Source organism: Pavona decussata, unplaced genomic scaffold, assembly GCF_977016875.1.
Source record: "Pavona decussata unplaced genomic scaffold, jaPavDecu1.1 SCAFFOLD_602, whole genome shotgun sequence".
Classification (NCBI taxonomy): domain Eukaryota; kingdom Metazoa; phylum Cnidaria; class Anthozoa; order Scleractinia; family Agariciidae; genus Pavona; species Pavona decussata.
In genome coordinates, this window is record NW_028145860.1 from 3847482 (window position 1) to 3865760 (window position 18279).

The 18279-nt window shown below is 42.0% G+C and overlaps 2 protein-coding genes across 3 annotated transcripts; one reads left to right on the top strand and one right to left on the bottom strand.

Moving 5' to 3' along the window:
* The first annotated feature begins 2484 nt into the window (after window positions 1-2484).
* LOC146449465 (uncharacterized) lies at window positions 2485-10240 on the top strand. 2 transcript variants are annotated; one of them, XM_085101216.1, is made up of 3 exons: window positions 2485-2718; window positions 3164-6523; window positions 7549-10240. In XM_085101216.1, the coding sequence occupies exons 2-3, from the start codon at window positions 3210-3212 to the stop codon at window positions 9188-9190; spliced, it is 4956 nt and encodes a 1651-aa protein (XP_084957342.1). In that variant the 5' UTR covers window positions 2485-2718; window positions 3164-3209; the 3' UTR covers window positions 9191-10240. The 2 variants fall into 2 exon arrangements, with proteins under 2 accessions (XP_084957342.1, XP_084957343.1); XM_085101217.1 differs by lacking the exon at window positions 2485-2718 and having other exon boundaries at window positions 2761-6523.
* An 819-nt stretch (window positions 10241-11059) lies between these two features.
* On the bottom strand, window positions 11060-17924 carry LOC146449466 (angiotensin-converting enzyme-like). Its single transcript, XM_085101218.1, has 5 exons — window positions 16294-17924; window positions 15358-15581; window positions 14388-14631; window positions 13638-13760; window positions 11060-12782 (listed from the first exon to the last, which is right to left on the bottom strand). The coding sequence occupies exons 1-5, from the start codon at window positions 17370-17372 to the stop codon at window positions 12245-12247; spliced, it is 2208 nt and encodes a 735-aa protein (XP_084957344.1). The 5' UTR covers window positions 17373-17924; the 3' UTR covers window positions 11060-12244.
* Between the last annotated feature and the right edge of the window lie 355 nt (window positions 17925-18279).

Here is an 18279-nt window from a genome sequence, read left to right on the forward strand (position 1 = left end):
ACGACTAACTGATAGCGAGAAAAAGAAATAGATAAACTATGTCATTCCAGCTTACTTTTACTCCTTGCATCAACTTCTGCTCGGCACTGATGCATAATTATCAGGTCTGAAAACGGGCATGAATTCTAGAGGTCAGCTCTGAAAACGGGTGTGGAAAATGGCATGTTTAGGTCTGAAATAGGGTCGGGATTTGAAGACCCGGGCGGCACACCCCCACCAAGAATTCAGAGGAGTACCCCCCCACCCCGGGACTCAGGTTAGCCTAAAAAGCACTCTGGTTGGCCTAAATAGTCAGGTTAGCTTAAATAGCTCCCCGGTTAGCTAAACAGTTAGCATTTGTGTTGGCGGTTGTTCGTGCCTCACATGCCTCACATGTTTTGTTCATGCTTTGCACGTATGCCTCGCATGCTTCACATATTGTATACACCTGAGAAAACCCCTCAGAGCAAGGACAAGAACCAACAACAAACTCAACCCACATATGGCATCAATTCAGGGAATCAAACCGGGGCCAGATTGGTGGAATGCAGTGCTCTCACCACTGCGCCATCCCCTCTCCGCACAAAAAGCTATATTCACTGTTGATTGAAATTAAACCTTGATCTTGAAGCCCTCTTTTATAGTGCAACTCCCTGTCTGAAACAAACAGATAAATAAAAGAGGGACAGAACCCTCTCTTTGGTTTCAGAGCACCCTTCCCAGCTAAGCTACAGAGCTCAGAAATCAAGTGTAACATAATCATGGTACAAACAAAGTTTGGAACTCATGTCTCGTGTTTAATCATTGCTCTGTAGAATTAGACGCTAAAAATGCTAATATTTACACGTTACAACTGTACACCACATCAACTCTGGTAAAAACACAAAATTATAACATTTAAACGATATTTACTACACTACACTGACAAAGAAGACACGACAAAGAAGTTACGTTAGGAGAAAAACGAAGGCACGACGTCCGACAGATGAATTACTTTACATAACGTTTAACGTACATTTATCGCTTGTCGGTTACTCTTTTTCGTCATCATGTTTCCACGGAAACACTCAGATTTGACTAAGAAATGTCACCTCCTCGGCCTGTCAAGAAACGAAAAAGGAAGAGGTGAAAAATTTGTGTTAATATTGAACGATTTTTCGAAACAAACTCACCGCCATCTTTAGCTGCCTCGTGAATACTCGATTCCAGTCCAAGCGAGTCTCATCCCCAGGGTCTTATCGGTTTTCAATATGGCGAGCGTACGTTTGCGTGTCGCGTGTAAACGCGCGATTCAATCAGATATCGATCGCTTATATTGCAGGCAGCGGTTGAAATCACGCAACACTTTTATTATTCTCTCTAATCTGTCCAATTCTTTCAAAAATGTCTTTCTGATCTTGCTAGAACCGGAAAACCATGAGTGCTCAGCGTAAACTACACTGAACTGTGGATTTTTTCTAAAAGAAACCTTTGTTCTGCTTAATATTGATAGCTTGTGGCCTGCAAACTTGCTACGTTATTTCCGGTCTACAAGTAGACAAAAATATACCGTGATTCAAACCAAAATGCTTTACTTTTTTATTTTATTTAGTTAATTTAACGGCTAATTGAAAGCAAAAGTACAATAGCGATCAACCTGGCGAGACATAGCATAAACAGCAGGTGTGTGATTCAATGGCTCTATTTTAGGTTTGTTTTCGAGTAGTGCAGAACTGGATTTTTGCGGTTTTACGGTTTAACCTCAGGTCCACACTGTTATGTGTTATTGTAATGAAAATCGGTAGTTTGATAAAGTTGGTTTTCAGTGAAGCAAAAAAAAAAATAAAATAAAATAAAATAAATACAAAAATAAGACGACGTGAACAGCTGAGGCAAGTGGTAAATTATTGTTCACTTAACCTTTCTGAATTATAACTTTAATTTAACATGACCATTTCAGTTATTTTATTATGGTTGGATTGAGATCAGTTTCCCTGAGGGTGTAGTAATTATAAACCGGTATGAATCAGACATGTAAATTTTGAGTTGTTGTGGCTACATAATCAAAGGGATTAAATACAGTATTTTCTTGATCCTAAAACTGACAAAGTAAGGCATGTAGTTATGAAAACCAAAAGTACTAAATACTACCAAGAATTCAAGACAAACATTTTTGCCATTCTTTTTAACTTCTGTGACGTTCAAGATGACACAAATGATTAAAACTATTAATTTTCACTTATTTAAAGAAGCAAACATATTCTTTGTACCTAACGGCGCCAATTGTTTGCCTAGCTTTAGCTAAGGATTAACAATCGAATCTGTATAAAAAGTTACGAAAACATAAAAGAAAGAAACAAAATAGGATAATGGAACTTCCTTAATCTCAAAGCTAATGGTTAATTTACAGAGACGGACACTTCACACGACCTCCGACCGTCAACGATCGAATCACGCTGCGTGTGAAAATGATCCTCCACCAAATTAACGTTTTCATGCGTGAAATTTTCCCATTTCCCCGAGCGTGACTGAGTTGTTGCTGGTATGCAAATTCCTCGCAAACAATTTCTAGATTGGCTGCGCGATTATTATTACACAGTCAATCTTGTTGTTCTCTAGGGACCAACCCACGTAGATGCCACAATAGAGACGCGGAGAGCATCATCAAATACTTGTCTTTCGCTGCTAGGTGTTGCTTGCGCAAGGATATACAGCGAAATGTGATCGTCACCTAACGAAAGTTGAAATCATCATTAGCAGGTATTCTGACACTTGAACGTTTGACAAAGGATTATTCGTTTGTTATCGTTTCGAGATTCGTCGTTTTCTTGGGCAATAATTGTAATTAGCATAAGCATGCGCCTGGTATTGTCAGTTTGCCTATATCTTGAGCTGACGTAAAGGCGTAAATAACAGTGAAGTTTGGCGAGAATCTTTCGTGTTAATGCGGTTATCACTTGCCTGTGCCGCGTGTTTATTCTGTGGTTAGCTTTGTATTGACTTCTGGATTATTTAGTTCGTCTGCGTTTCGTATAAGCGATCATTGATCGAGCTAGCAACGATTGGCCGCACGGTAGCAGCATACGCTTCATCGCTTACTGACAGTTTTATCAGTTATCGCCCGTGTACATACACAACAGTGGAACGACAGCAATTTATCAGCGAATAGCTAGCCAATTTTTTCTGTTTTGTCTTCCTTTGACAGCGGCATTTTGTCTCGTCAACGCTGAACAAGGCTAGCTAATTCCAACATGTCGGAGTCAAGTGATGCAGTTATATCGAAGGATGATCATAGTGATTCGAGCGACGGTGAAGAGGAATTTTACGACGTTGAAGTGAAAAGAGAGACAACAGACTATGTTTCATTGACCTCTGACTCGACCACTACGGAAGAAAGAGTTAAATTTACAGTCGAGGAGTTTCCGGCCAACGAAGATTTCAAGGAGCGCTTCTTCGAAGCCCAAGATAGACTCGGTGAGCTTGAAGCAGAGTTAAGAAATACACGCGAAAGGCTAAGGAACCTGGAGAATGCCTGCGAGCATACGGAGGAGAAAATCGGGGTGCTCAAGAATGCGGCATTTTCGTATCACAGGACATTTTCAGAGCATGAGATAACATTCAAGACGGTTGTGGAGGAGAACAAGGAATTGAAAACTACCATCGAGAAGCTCCAGGCGACAATTCGCAAGAATAAACAGGAACGACGGGATCGAGAGAAATCGGATGAAATTAAGAGAACTATAAACGAACATCTTAAGGACCAGCTTGAGGCGGCGACAAAGGAAAACGAAGAATTGGAAAGAGAGATTGAGGAATTGAAAGTCATGAATTCCAAAAATTTGCGTGACACAACAGCTACGCATGACGCGAGAGATGACAGCACAAAAGGTAAATATAGTGGACGTGGTGGGAATAAAGATGACAGCGACCTGATGCAGGAAATGGAGTCTTTGAAACTCAAGTTCGATGCCATTGAAACCGAAAAAAATCAGCTGCAGAAAGAGAAAGAAGAATTACGAAGCGAAGTGAATGATCTCGAGGAGAAGCTGAAGGACTTCCAGGTTAAATTGTCGGCTGATGATGAAATTATCGAAGAGATGAAGCAGCAGATTCTGGATTACCATTCGCAAATTGCTGAATCTGAAGACAACTGCGATAGCAGTCGATCCAGAAACATCGAGCTGGAGAAAGAAATGTCAGTGCTTCGCGGCCTGATGGCAGAGTTGGAGAGCAAACTGGAGGATGAGAAGGAAAGCAGAGAAGATTTGATCCGAGAAGGAAGCAAGCGGCTTGAATTACAAAACAAAAAGATCGCACAGTTGGAAATGAATCTCAAAGACGTCTGCAAAGAAAAGGAGCTGCTGAACCTGCAGTTTGTGGATAGTAAGAACAAAGCTGAAATGGACGTGAAACAGTTCACCAAGCAATTGAATGAGGCTCACGTGCGCGCTGAACTCTTTAAGAAGGAGGTTTCTGACAAGGAAAAGCAGCTCGCAGCGTTAAAGGTGGAAAACGAAGAGCTAAATGGATTAAAAGATGATATCGCTTCACTACAAAGACAACTTCAAGACGCACGAGATCGGGAATTGGCGCGTATTGCAGACGAAATGTCTGAAGATGAGCCTGACGGAGACAAAGCCGATTCAGCACATACTAATGAAGATGTTTCTTCGGATGACGATGCTGCACAGAAGAGATTGGAGCAAGAAAACGAGGAGCTGAGGCAAGAAGTTGAACAATTAAGAGACGAAGTGATTTCTTTACAAAGCGAGCTTGCAAGCTTTGTCCAAGAAGCAGCAAAAGCTAAAAGTCCCAAAGAGAAGGACCCAGAGGAAGTTGTAGTTCATCGCCCTGAGGTTGTGCAGAGTGCAGCTCCATTGGCCCAGATTGAAGAAGATTTGAGCGACTTCGATGAATTTGACGAGGAGCGTGTTATAGTTGTGGTTGAAACGCCGAATCTTGCCGCACCTCCAAAGGAACCAGCAGATTCCTGGTCCAATGACTACGCCAAGTCGCAGATACAAGAACTGGAAGAGCTTTTGGAACGCGCTAACACGGAGAAACAAAAACTAGAAGACTGCTTAGAAGAATCCCAAGATAGAGCTAAGAAGACTACAGATGAGCTCTCCAAGACGATTGGCCATCTGAGCGAAAGATGCGAGGAGATGCGGAAAGAGCTGGTAGAGAAAGAAGTGATCATTAACCAGCTGAGAAAGGAGCAGGCACAAGACAAAAACATCATTTATGACCTTGAAGAGAAAGTGCGAGAGCAAGAGTACCTCGAAGAAGAGCTTGAGAAGGCGAGACAAGAACTCCAGGAATTAAAGTCACTGATTGCTACAGATGACTATAAAGAGAAATATGAAGACCTTAAGGCGAAGCACGACCAAATGGTGGTAGGCAAGGAGAAATTAGAAGACAAAAACGAAGAAATTACCAAGGAGAAGGCGGAGCTCGAAGATAAATTGGACGAAGTCAACGAGACATTAGAAAAAGGGAAAGAAATGTATGGTGCAGTTTGTGAAGAGAACGATGACCTCAAGAAAGACAAGAAAAAGTTAGAGGAAGAAGTGAAATTTCTGAGTGAGGAACTAAAGGAAGAAGAGGACTTGCACATAACTGAAAGAGACAAGATGGAAGGTGAAAACAAAGATTTGAAGGAGAAGATTCGGCGGCTTGAGGCGGAGATAGCTGATTTGAAAGCCCAATTAAAAGGAAAAGAAGATGGAGAAAGCTGGAGGCAAAAACACGATGACCTGAAACGAGAGAGGAATTCACTTCAGAGTGAAAAGAAACGCCTTGAACGAAGCTTGGAAAGAAATGAAGATGAGCATGAAGATACTAAGTCTAAGTACAGCAAGGCACGACGCGAGCTTAACGATGCGCATGTAGAAACTGCGACGTTACGCCGTCAAGTGTCCGAGCTCAAACTCTCCAGGGATACTGCAGATATTGAGAAGGAGCTACGAAAAGTGAAAGAGACTTTGAGAGAGAAAGAGGAAGAGTGCAAACGGCTCCTGGAAGAGTTGAAAGATAAAACAGATCTTGTAAACGAGCTGGAAAAAGTAAAGGAGACTTTGAAGGAGAAAGAGGAGGAGTGTGCGCGCCTCCTAGCAGAGCTCGAGGAGCTGAAGAGGTCTTTATATCGGCAGACGAGTGAAGATGGCTGGCAAGAAAAATTTGAGTCTCTGAAGCTCAAACTAGACGAGGTCGAGGATGAGAAGAATTCACTGCAGAAAGAGAAGAACAATCTTCAGGGCGAACTGCGGAAAGATTCAGAAAAACTCGCCGAGCTGGAGATAAAACTGAGCCAGGCCAGTATGGAAAAAGAGGGCTTGAGTAAAGACTTCCACAAGTCTCACACGAGAATCACACACCTGGAAATCGAGCTTCAGCGAGCTTCAAAGCAAAAACAGCAAGCGGAGGAACAAGCCAAGTGGATCAAGAAAGAGCTGTTGACCAGAGAAGAGATGATTAGTAGACTTGGAAAGGAGCTGGCCGAAAAGAACAAAGCCATTGAAAACATGGACGGCGACAAAGACAACGAAATTCTCATGCTGGAGAGGTATGGTGTCTATTATCTTTATTTATAAACTTTGTTTTTCAGACAACGGTTCAAAATTAGACACCATGGGCTGACTCACCTTAATATAGTATTGATTTATGTCAGTTAAAGCCGGTACAGATAACTTAATGTAGCATAACCCAGTGACCGACTATTAGGCAAACTCGCAATCTGATTGGCTACATGCTGAGCACATTTTTACGGAATTTCTTTGTTGAATAAATCGGTCCCGGGTTCTGTCTAAACAGTAGGCTTTTACCAGTTGCTTTGCTTTTCATTTGGAAATTAGTTTTTTTTTGCATTCGAATGAAACTCATTTTCACATGAAAAGCTTTGCACTTAGCCTCGCTTTCGCAATGAGCCTCAAAGCAGCTTGGAAATGGCCCTATTATACGGCTCGATCTCGGTTTCCGTCGAACTTTGATTGTTTGTTTGGGGCGAAATAGCCGATAGGAACGTCGAGTTTGCCGTCTCATTGTTAAGTAAAAAGTATCTGTTATAGAATTTGCACGTTTAACCGTACAGTTCAATTACATTTGCGCCTCATTTGTTCAGAAATCAAGGTTTGTTCAGAAATTTAAAGGTTCCAAACTTTTCGAAGGACACTAGAAGCAGTTTTAAGTCGACTTCAAAACTTCTTAATTTGGCATAAAACCTAGAAGAAGCAGAAGGGTTTGGGAATAGCATATTTTACTGAATGAACTCATGACGTCGAACACACCCCCTTTACTCATGCGTAATACAAGCATAGGGTCGTAGTACGTGTATAAAATAGTGGATAAAGTGTATATAAATCAGGGAATAGCAGTATGGGCCACAACTGATGCTGGCGTTCTATAAATTACTAGATAGATACTTTATTGACACACTTTGCAGGAAGAAGCTAAATTACGTATATACATATATTGTTATAAAAGCTACAATATTATGAAAAAAAAAAAAACCTGAAATACTTTAAGAAAAAAGAAAATGCATATAGTACATTCGGTATAGGAATGGCTCCATTTTCCTTGTTTTTATTTTAGGGAGATACAGCTTCTGCAAAGCAGGATACCAGCCTCGGAGAAGGATGAGTCAGTGCTTCATAACCAGATCCGTCTCTTGGAAAGCAACGTGAAAGAGGTTAAAGGACAGCTCGAGGGAAAAACTACTCAGCTGGACGAGTGCGAAAAGAAAAACGAGAAACTCAGCGTCCGTGTGGTTGAATTGTCCAAAGAGATCCAGTCTCTTTACAGACGCTACGAAGAGAGTCGTGCGCAGCTTGCTGAACTCCAGGCTGGCCAGCCTGTGGTACCAGACAAAGCGGAGACTACATCTCTTACAATTGACGTCGAAGGAAAACCGGAAGTGCAGCTGGGTGTGTTCGTACAAGAGCGCGTTCGAAGCCCGAATCGGGTTGTCACTCCTGGTCGTGGTCGCAGCGTCTCCGAGATAGAAGTTCCCGTCAGCCAGTTACCAGGAACTGTCATCATCGGAGAACCTGTGTCGCTGACTGTGGACTACAACACCCGTGGCAGTCCTGTGGTGAGTCATCCGTCCGAGGTGACCGCATCTGAACCAGAGGACAACGATGAAGCAAGTCTGTCTCAAGAAAGTGAAGAAGAAGCGGATGTACCTCAAGTAGTCTACAAGGCACCTGAGGTCTACAGCGCTCCGCCGCCGGCTTCTTATTATCCACCTCACACCGATCCGGAACGTATTCTGATCAGTGCGCAAGCTCTTCCCGAGCCTCAGAAACCCAAAAGCATTGACATAGAGCGGTTCCCTTTCCTCAGGGGCTCTGGTGTGAAGCTAAATGGAGGCGCCTTCCAACCAGTCCCAAGCAGAGACGCCGCGGACCAACTCGAGGAAGAATTGGACGAACCTGTGCCTCCAAGACGATTTAGAGCGACCAGTCGCGATGAGCTATTTAAACTGGATGGACTGTTGCACGCGCACGCACATCATGCAGAATCACCCGAGAACGGTCTAGACTACAGGGAAGATTACCCAAGGGATGAAGAATACCCCGGTGACGAGGATTACCCTAAGGAACCAAATAGCCAAGGTCGAGACGAGTTGCCCGAACCGCCGTCTTACGACTCGGGAAGAGAGGAAGAGGAACCACCCATGCAGCCGACTCAAGAAGCCTACACCTACGAGAGTGCTCCAAGTGGGGAGGTTCCTGACGACTATGAAGGATACTCGGACCCATACAAAATGCCCCCAAGGAAACCCGAGAGTACCTACACAAGGAGAATAATCGGGGTTTACGATAACGACGGCAACCTGATCGGTTATCAGGAGGTGTACGAAGAAAAAACCGACGACTACTCGGACGAAATAAACGGAGGAGTAGTGCCGTATCCTGACCCTTACGAATACCGGGGGATGGCAAAACCGTACGGAACTGAACAATATCCCTCGGAGAATGTTCCTTATGCAAGAGAGCGTTTGGATGATGACTATGGGTACCCTTACGATAGAAATCGAAACACAACCAAGGAGAGATGGTACGATGACGAGCCAGACGATAGAAGCTTCGTTAAAAGTAAATATGATAGACAGAACGATACAAGTTATAAACAAGGCTACATGGACCGGTATGGTCACATAAACGGTGATGACAGTAGGCCGAGCCGTCCATCTGGTATAGCACGTCAGTACACCAGTGGAACATACCTGTAGGTGAAGTGAATTAGACTCTGTGAGAACTATGTAATGCTTTGGATAATCGTGATCACACGTTGTGGGCACCGTCTTAGTGGACCATTAGATACCATTTGTATGTTTTTGTAGCTCAATGCTGAAAGCTTTATTCGAGTAAGTTAGTAAGTTAGACTGCAGGATTGCTCCTCCATAGTCAAACGGCATAGGATCAAAGGACTGAAACGAGAACGAACAATCGGAAAATGAAAGACTGAAATGAGCATTTGGACAGAGAGGGAATGTGCTGCAGTCTTTAATGCCCAGGCATAATATATTCCAACGAGAGATTGAGTAAATTGCATGAGAATATGGAGTATCCTTCACCAAAGTTATTAAGTAACTTTAAAGTAGTTATGGGTAGCCATTACTTGAAGCTAACTTTGGAACGTTCGCACTTCTCGTGCTGTCTTTTTATAGATCGATTAGGAGTGAATACTCTTTGACGAATTATACGAGTATTTAGTACAACTGTAGCCTGCGAGCAAGCTGTCTTGGGGGTCGGCGGTGGGGAAGGGGGGGGGTCCTTCCTTCCCCTCCTACTCAATCCCCATCCCCAAGAGAGTTTGCTTTGCAGGCTAGTAGAATCTTGAGAGTTCGTATCCATTTTAGTTTTTCCAGAATTAGTTTTTAAAATATCGGGCCCCTTCGCGTCGGAATTATTGTATCAATTTAATCCGAAATTTAGTTAAAATTTGTATAGCTTATTACGTTTTAGGTTTGCCTTAGCCATTTCAAAACAAAAATTAATCTCATTCATTAGTTGTAAGTTTGCAGGCTAGCCGTGTTGCGGAGAAAAACGCTGTTTTAATCGTGAAGTCACGTTATTGAAAAATTACCCTAATTATCAAGAAAAAATCAAGCTCACAAATTAGCATTTAGAGAATAAAAGGCACGCAACGTTATTAGAGTCAAGTCACAAAGCGATGAGTGACTGCTCAGTTCTAGAGAATAAACAAGAATACCTTCAGTCCGCCTTTAAACAAATTAATCGAGTTGGAAAAATCGCGAAGTTAAAAATACGTTAATTCACTTTATAGTGATGTGGTTTCTTAACCCTATAATCAACTTGTAAATTCTCCTCACTGGTCCTATATATTCCGTATAGTACCAGTCGGGAGACTTTATCTTAATTCTGAGACAATACATCTTAAGTGACCATTTTCTTTCTTTCACGCCTGATGATGTAGAGAAGAAGAAGAAATTAGATGATGATCTCTATCGGTGTTTAAAGGATCAGGGATTGTTCATAATCGGGAAGGGCTGACTATGACGCAAGGTCCTTGGGCAGGCCCTATTGTGTAAACAACAGCTGGGTTTTTTTTTTTTTTTTTTTTTTTTTTTTAGTTTCTTTATTTATTCGCCTTCTTTCATTCAAACATATACATCATAATCATATACATGTAGTATCGGATAAGGCAGGAGATCCAGCAAGCTCTAATGAGCTTTTTAAAAGATCTCCGCAGTATTAACACAATTTACTAAGACTAATTACAGAAGGCGGACTAATGACGAAAACTCTATTAATTCTTTGAGCTTGAAGAGAAAGCTGGAAATGTTTGTCGAAGTGGTCTGAAAAACGCAATATGAGTTTCTCGTGTCTTGGTTTTGAAAACTTTTTGTGCACTCGGGCATAGGTTTAGTCTCCTTCGCAGCCGTTTTTGGGGTGTCACGCAATGCTCTCCACAAAAGAACGTTGGAACGGGGGAGCGTTGCGTGACATACCAAAAACGGCTGCGAAGGAGACTAGCGTAGGTTACATTCCAACAAAAAACATTAGCAAGTAAAAGGTCAATAATTGAAGTTGTTTTCTTTGTCCTTTAGAGCGACCAAAGCTTACATCACCCTAGGTCGTTTTCAGCCGCTTTATTCAAGCATTTACGTAGAACAAAACATCATATGCATTTTATTATCAGAAAATATTGTTAATAATTGATGTTATTTTTTAAATTTATTTTATATGTTTATGTAATAAACGCTGTGGTACTGTTGATAAGCGTGCAGTATAAACTAAAACAAATGACCTTACGAGGAACCTGCGGGTAAATTGCACAGGTTACCTCGTGTTCTATTGGGATCAATCGTTTTAGGTTGGTTGGGTTAGTTGAGTCTTTTTTAAAGATTGGTTTTCTTTTCAGCGTCGAAGATAATTCACCACTGCAGAAACTATGGGGAGACTGGAACGAGTGAAGGATTATGGGATCGTTTGGGTAGACAGATGGGAATTGCGCTGATAAATAAGTACATTTCTCGGCAGTCAATTGTATAAGGATACTCTTTTACAGATAAAAACTATTTAACAAGAGCTACCCCGACAAAATGCCGAAAATGCACGTATTCGTTGGATCGTCTAACCAAACGATCCCATAATGACCATAATCCCTTACTCGGACCAGTCTTTCCATAGTTTCTGGAGTGGGGAATTCTCGTTTGCGCTTTTGTATTTATTACGCTCTGTGATTGGTCGCCACAACCCTCGCCACTTTCTCAGCTCGCACGCGTTTTCCCGCGCTTGGCACTGGTTACATGTATTTGCTTCGACTTCTGATTGGTTCATTGCGTTGTTTAGGTGTGCTCTGATTGGTTGAGTGATTACTTTGGGTTGGGTTTTACGGCACTCATTGGAAAACCATTCGATTGGTTGAAAAATCGTTTTCTGTTGCTTTGGTTGGTGAAATTTTCAAACCTCCACAGAAGTCGTCTGAAACAGTTGAATACGGTGTGCAATAAAGATATCAACGGCTGACAAAATGTTCTATTGGGACACTGCAACCAAATCAACAAAAATCGGTTGAGTTTGAAACGGTTGTTGAAAAGAGCACGACGTTACTTTCCCTCTTAAGACCTTAAGTCTGACTGAAGGTGTTACTGTTCAGATTAAAACCTTCAGCAGTGTGTTCCTCTTTTGATTAGAGTGTGAACGGAACACTTTAGGACCACCGTTCATAAGGACTTTTGATCGGCGCTTTCCTGAAGAACTGTTCATTTCTCGATACACAGTATTGCAAATTTAAATATTCAAGTTTTCTTTCTGTCTTAACCTAAATCTAACTGATCCTTAATTTTGTTAGGAACAAACATTGGTCTCGCTCCTAAGATAGCAGACTTGGGATCAAGAAGCGAATTTCCTCTACGTTCCCCAAGATTTTCTTCTGAAGCTTTTAACGAAGGCCCCATGGCTGCCAAAGCAGCCTTTAGATCCGGCTTTCCCAAATTAATGGCGTCATCATTTTTCTTTACTTCCGGGAAGGTTACCTCATCCGCGCCTTTCTTGCCACCAGAAGTGAAATTCATCCCTGACGATTTATTAGCGAGCGATTGAATCTTCTCACTGGCTAAACTGGGTGTCAAAGATGGCAATGTTTTCCTGTCTCCATTTGCCACAGTATTTGAAGTTAACACTTTTTTCCGTCTCCAGCCGGTGATGTATCCCTTTTTGATGCGATATTTAATGAGCCAGTCTTGTAAAGGTGCAAAATACTCTAACATCGCGCTAGCTGTCATCTCCCGCTCACCTGTCAAACGGTAAAGGGTCTGGGGCCAAGGACGGCTTCGACCAGCGGCCAACATTTCCCTTAAAACAACACACGACAAAGATAACAAAGTACGTTATTACAAGACTAAAAAAGAATATCGAAAACAACTCTATAAGGAAAACAAAACATTGTCGAGCATTTTCAGTTTTGGTAAAATTTTATTGGTGAGTGCACAATTTTTCTATGTTCCTAGTGACCTATTTTCCTTTATATAGCGAGCAGTCCTGGGTTATTTCTTGTTTAGTTTGGTTTTCTTCACTACGGTCTATGATTGGTTAGCAACATTCACGCTACTCTCTCAACCAATGAGAAGCAAAACCAAATCGTGACTTGTTCGCACGCGTTTTCCCGCGCTTGGCGCCGGTTACGTGTATTTGCTTCGAATTTTGATTGGTTCATTGCGCTGTTAACGTCAGTTTTGATTGGTGACGTTGATTACTTTGGTTTTGGTGTTATGACAGCGCTATACTAAATCAATGCCCTTCTCCTTATACTAGTGCAGCACAACTTAAAACATCTTGTATATCAGCAACCAGTTAAGTCGACTATGTATTCAAGCACGAGAAAGACTCTCAACAATGGTACATTCCCTCTGTAGTCCCGTGCACCTCGATCAGTAGACCTGCACCCTTCAAAGGCTCTATTTTCACTGGACCCTGATAACCTGCAGCTGCATTGCTTTTTAGGGTTGGGAGCATTGTTCTGTTGTTCGTTCTTTTGTCCTCTCAACCAACCATGTAAGACGTTGCAAATGGTACAGGTCGCCCACACCTCGATCCAAAAGTGTCAACTTCTTTTAGCACCTTAAATAGGATTATGCTCAAGACCCAATGCCACTAAATCAAACACATCCTAAATAATTTGACGTGGCAATACTATCACTGCGCATGTACCTGAATTTCTTGCCTGCCTCTTTTGATTTGTAGATGGAACATTCAAACAGCGGGCCTTTGTGTTCGGCTGTGTTGCAAAGTGAGCGATGAAATTGGAACTGAAGGATCAGCGAAACGAAATAACTGCAGACGAAAATCAATGGGAAAGAATCAGCACTGAAAATAATAGGATATGAGGGATGCGTCCAGTCGTACGTTACGACTCCACTGATCAAGATAGATATAATGAGCAAAATAAGGCTACAAAACCCCAGACGCAAAATGCCTTCAGGTTTAACAGTTATTGCCATTTCAAAATGGAGTTGTGTATTTAATCATTTTTCCACCCGCACTTGCTGGATGTGAGATGAGAGATGGCCAACAAGGCCCATAGCACTGAGCTGGTTATAATCATCCCATATCCCACATGAAGTGACAGTGGAAAGGTTGTTCTATCAAAAACAAGAAATACTGTAAGACCTTACTGATTTCGCTTTGCAAAAAAGACCAGAAGACGATTTAATGACCACTATTTCTCAGGCATGGTATAATGGTTCATATATCATGGCCGCTAAGCCAATCAAATCCATAGAAATGTATTACACAATGATCCAGTTTTTAATAGTGTTTGTTATCCCATGGTCGCTAAGCCAATGAAAACTCTCAAATTGCATCATCGAATGATCCACTTTTTAATTATAGTTTACAAACAAAAAGCCGAAAAAAAAGTTTGTCCTTTAGCCTTCTAAGGCTTAAATGCGATGTAATTACCTGATATAGGGATAATTAGCGCCCACGTGGAATTTCGCCCCAGGGTCAAAGTCCTTTTCCGTCCGGGGGACAGGCGCCATGACACCCTGATAGTGCATGCGCAGTTTCCACCATTCTGAGTTGTAATTGGCCGGTGTAATCCTCCCTGAGAACACTTTCCACCTCCACTCGTCAACAAGAAACGTGAAGGGGAGGGCAGCCACGCGCTGCAGGGCTTGTTCCATCAAGAAGTTTATGTCTGCCTCTGTAAGAATCAATAGAGACGTAAATGAGTCGGCCGCTTCATTGTTAGTGTCAGACATGTTGTGTGCATTATGCGTCAAACTTCAAAGCTTGGTGACTGTTCAAATGAAAGCTACTGATCAATACTTTCCTGTGGTGCTGTTTATTATGCTGTACAAGGTGGTTCTAATATTTTGAGTCCTCAAGTGTGACCATTCATATGAAAGCTACTGAGCAGTACTTTCCTGTGGTGCTGTTTATTATGCTGTACAAGGTGGTTATAAGTGAGAGGTAAACTAGCTTGGTCAAGGTTACTAAAAGAGCATGAAATCAAGAGAGGAAATCTCGTTTATGTCCCTTATTGTCTAACGTTAAAGTTTGGATAGCCAGCAGGTATCAAAATCATTTACGTGTACGTATGGTGACCCGAACGTGGCTTCCTGGTTAGAATTTTCAGGTTCACTTCCCCCAAGGGGGATACTTCTTTTTACAATCCATATAGCCGTATATGCCACTCTAAGGACGGTATGGATTTTGTATGAACGGGTATTGGAAAAGCACGTAGTTTTGCTCTGAAATAGAATCAAGATTTGGAGAACCCGGGCTGCAAATCCCTGCGAAAAATTCTGAGCAGTACCTCCTAGTTCATAACACAGGCATTCCTATTTCCCTTTCCTCGACGGAAATGGGGAGAAGAAACATAGAAAGGAAACAAAATACACGGTTATATGATGGTTATATGACTCACCCGAATTATTTCCAATCGTATACAGCAGTCCAACCGATTTCAGATGCTTTGGATTCTCAACTGATAGTGCAATAGTATCTCCTATGGCTTCATGAAAGCCTGGATTTGCGCCACTTCTGTAGGCATAAGGGAGGTCCTTGTATGCTAGATAGTACTCACAATGTCCCATCTCATGATGAATAGTTATCAGGTTTTCTTGATTCACGCCAGTGCACATCTTTATCCTAAACAAAGATGCGCCAATAAACTGTGAGTACGAGTTTGTTCTGTAAACTTAAAGCGGTCGGTTTTAGCACACAACTGAAAAGTTCTGTTTGTCTATCGCAAGAATTACCCCCAAGATTCTTTGTCCGGGTATTCATAGCCAATGGCCACTGCCGACGGTTAATTGATCAATTACCAGTCAGTCAGTCAGTCAGTCAGTCAGTCAGTCAGTCAGTCAGTCAGTCAGTCAGTCAGTCAGTCAGTCAGTCAGTCAGTCAGTTAGTCAGTCAGTCAGTCAGCCAGCCAGCCAGTCAGTCAGTCAGTCAGTCAGTCAGTCAGTCAGTCAGTCAGTCAGTCAGTCAGTCAGTCAGTCAGCCAATCAGTCAGTCAGTCAGTCAGTCAGTCAGTCAATTAGTCAGTCAGTCAGTCAGTCAGTCAGTCAGTCAATCAATCAATCAATCAATCAATCAATCAATCAATCAATCAATCGATCGATCGATCGATCGATCGATCGATCGATCAATCAATCAATCAATCAGTCAATCAATCAATCAATCAATCAATCAATCAATCAACCAATCAATCATATCTGTCAGTCAGTCAGTTAATCAGCCAGTCAAGAATCAATTAACTTACTCAGCCAATGAATCAATTAATCAGTTGATCGGTTAATCATCATTCAGTCATGTATTCTGGATGCATCAACCAATCATACGATATTTTTACCCTTACCTGACATCTCCTTTGCAAAAATCCCAAGCTGACGGATGACAAACCACGTTCCTTTTCTTCGGTTTCTTGATAACGGATTTATTCCAAAACGAGTTGGGCATGTGGTCGAGACCGAGCGAGACGAAAAATGACTGCGCAAGCTTGAACATCTTTGTAGGAGTGTACTGCTGTTTAATCAGGTTTGGTGTGACGTCAAGAGAGGGAACCTTGGGATACGGTTTAACGAGATCTTTAATTAAGCTCCAATCTTGAGCCCACATATTACCCAAAAGATGCGCTTGTATACTTCCATTTTCAGGCACTTGAGGGTACTTGTGGCGTAATTGGTACCTCACATAGGCATGAAGCTCCTGATAGAGGGGTTTCAAGTCATTCCATAGTTTCTTGATAACTGATTGGAAGTCATTCCCCATCTCATATTCGCTACGTTGAAAATTCCCATAGTCGCCCCATTCGTGTCTTCTAGCCCCATCGTTAAGAAGGACCACGAGCTTTTCGTACAGAGGCCTCATGGGAGGGCCAACGGCGTCTCGCCAGCTCTTCCAGCCCCACAGAAGCTCATCGTAGTCACGTGATTTTCCCATCAACGAGTAGAGATCTGGGTCGAGTTCCATGCAGTGCGTTTCATTTTTAGAAATGTTTGGTTTGCAAACTTTTCCGCTGCTGTAAATTCTTGTCATATTTGAGACAAGATCATCTATGAGCTTTATGTCTTTGGGAGATTTAGGAAGGGCGTTTCGACGAATTAACCTTATCTGTCGTCCCATATCCTTTGAAAGATCCACATCTTTGATCTGTGAAGCATTCTCGCTTGCCTTAAGATAAAAAGCCTTGGCGAAAGTCGAGTTAAAAACGGAAAATTCTCGATTGGCCTCAGTCAGATTTGTTTCATACTTCCACACAGCTTCGCTTTCGCCGGAGGAAATCTTCGTTGCTCTAAATTCAAAGATGTTCAGAAAATCCATCGCTATAGCCGTGTAGTTCTTGAAAGCGGTTTTTGGGACAGTTAGCTGGCTGTTGCAATAGCAGGTCCGACCCCATAGCGAGAAAAACAGCGAACAATAGATCCATAAACTCATCGTTAATATCCTTAACCACCATAGAAGAAACCATTTTTCCACTGCAAAAGAAACAGCATTTTCAGGCAACCAGATGCTTTAGAGAGAGAATTGAAGAGCCCTTGTTCGCTGGGAACTCTGCCCCTGGCCAAATTTAAATGACGCGATAAGGCGCTAGTTATAAATAATAAATCTAAACAAAGAGTTTGAGTTAACACAACAGGTAAAGCATTCTACATCTGAAATCTGGTGGTAAAGTAAATTTGTTTGGCCCCAAAGTGTCAAAAGTAATTTGTTGTAGTCATTCTAACCACAGGCGGTCGCACTTGAATTTTTCATATTCAACAAAGTTCCAGTGCCGTGGATGACATCCCAATCAATATCTTTGTCTTGATTTTGTCCATTTTAATTGCTCACTGTGTCGATGACAATTTGGTAAAATCTATTGCTCTTTCAGAGTTTTTAAGAGCTTGTTGGTATCCGGACAACATCTTATGCACATTTAAGTTTTTTGAGTCTGTGAACGAAATCCTAAAGTGTGACCATTCAAATGAAAGCCACCCTGGGTTCCTGAAGCCGGTAAGCACTAATTAGTATTTTCTTGCACATGGGGCATGCCAGAATGATTTTGCTGTCAAAGGAGGTTCACACTTTCGAATCGGTGGACTCACACCATCTTAAGATGCAAAACTGTTGACTTCTTGATCCTGCTTGCTTTTTAATTATTTTGCAAAATGAAACTTAGAATTTTATTTTCCAATCTTGTCGATGTTGGTCCTCACCTACCTTTTGCCGGGAATGCTGAAATCTACTTCCGCTGGTCGTAAAGAACGGTGACTCTCAAAACAATATTGGCCGGTTATAAACCAATGACGTGTCGTAAAGAGAGCGAGTCACCCACTGAACCGTGACATAGGTCATTCAAAAG

Excerpts from the sequence above, each read along its gene's own strand:
- LOC146449465 (XM_085101216.1), top strand. The coding sequence starts at position 3,210 with ATGTCGGAGTCAAGTGATGCAGTTATATCGAAGGATGATCATAGTGAT. Across the intron at positions 6,524-7,548 it reads GAAATTCTCATGCTGGAGAG|GGAGATACAGCTTCTGCAAA; the intron begins GTATGGTGTCTA and ends TTTTTATTTTAG.
- LOC146449466 (XM_085101218.1), bottom strand. The coding sequence starts at position 17,372 with ATGAGTTTATGGATCTATTGTTCGCTGTTTTTCTCGCTATGGGGTCGG. Across the intron at positions 15,582-16,293 it reads TTTTGCAAAGGAGATGTCAG|GATAAAGATGTGCACTGGCG; the intron begins GTAAGGGTAAAA and ends ATCTTTGTTTAG. Across the intron at positions 12,783-13,637 it reads GAGGCAGGCAAGAAATTCAG|GGAAATGTTGGCCGCTGGTC; the intron begins GTACATGCGCAG and ends TGTTGTTTTAAG.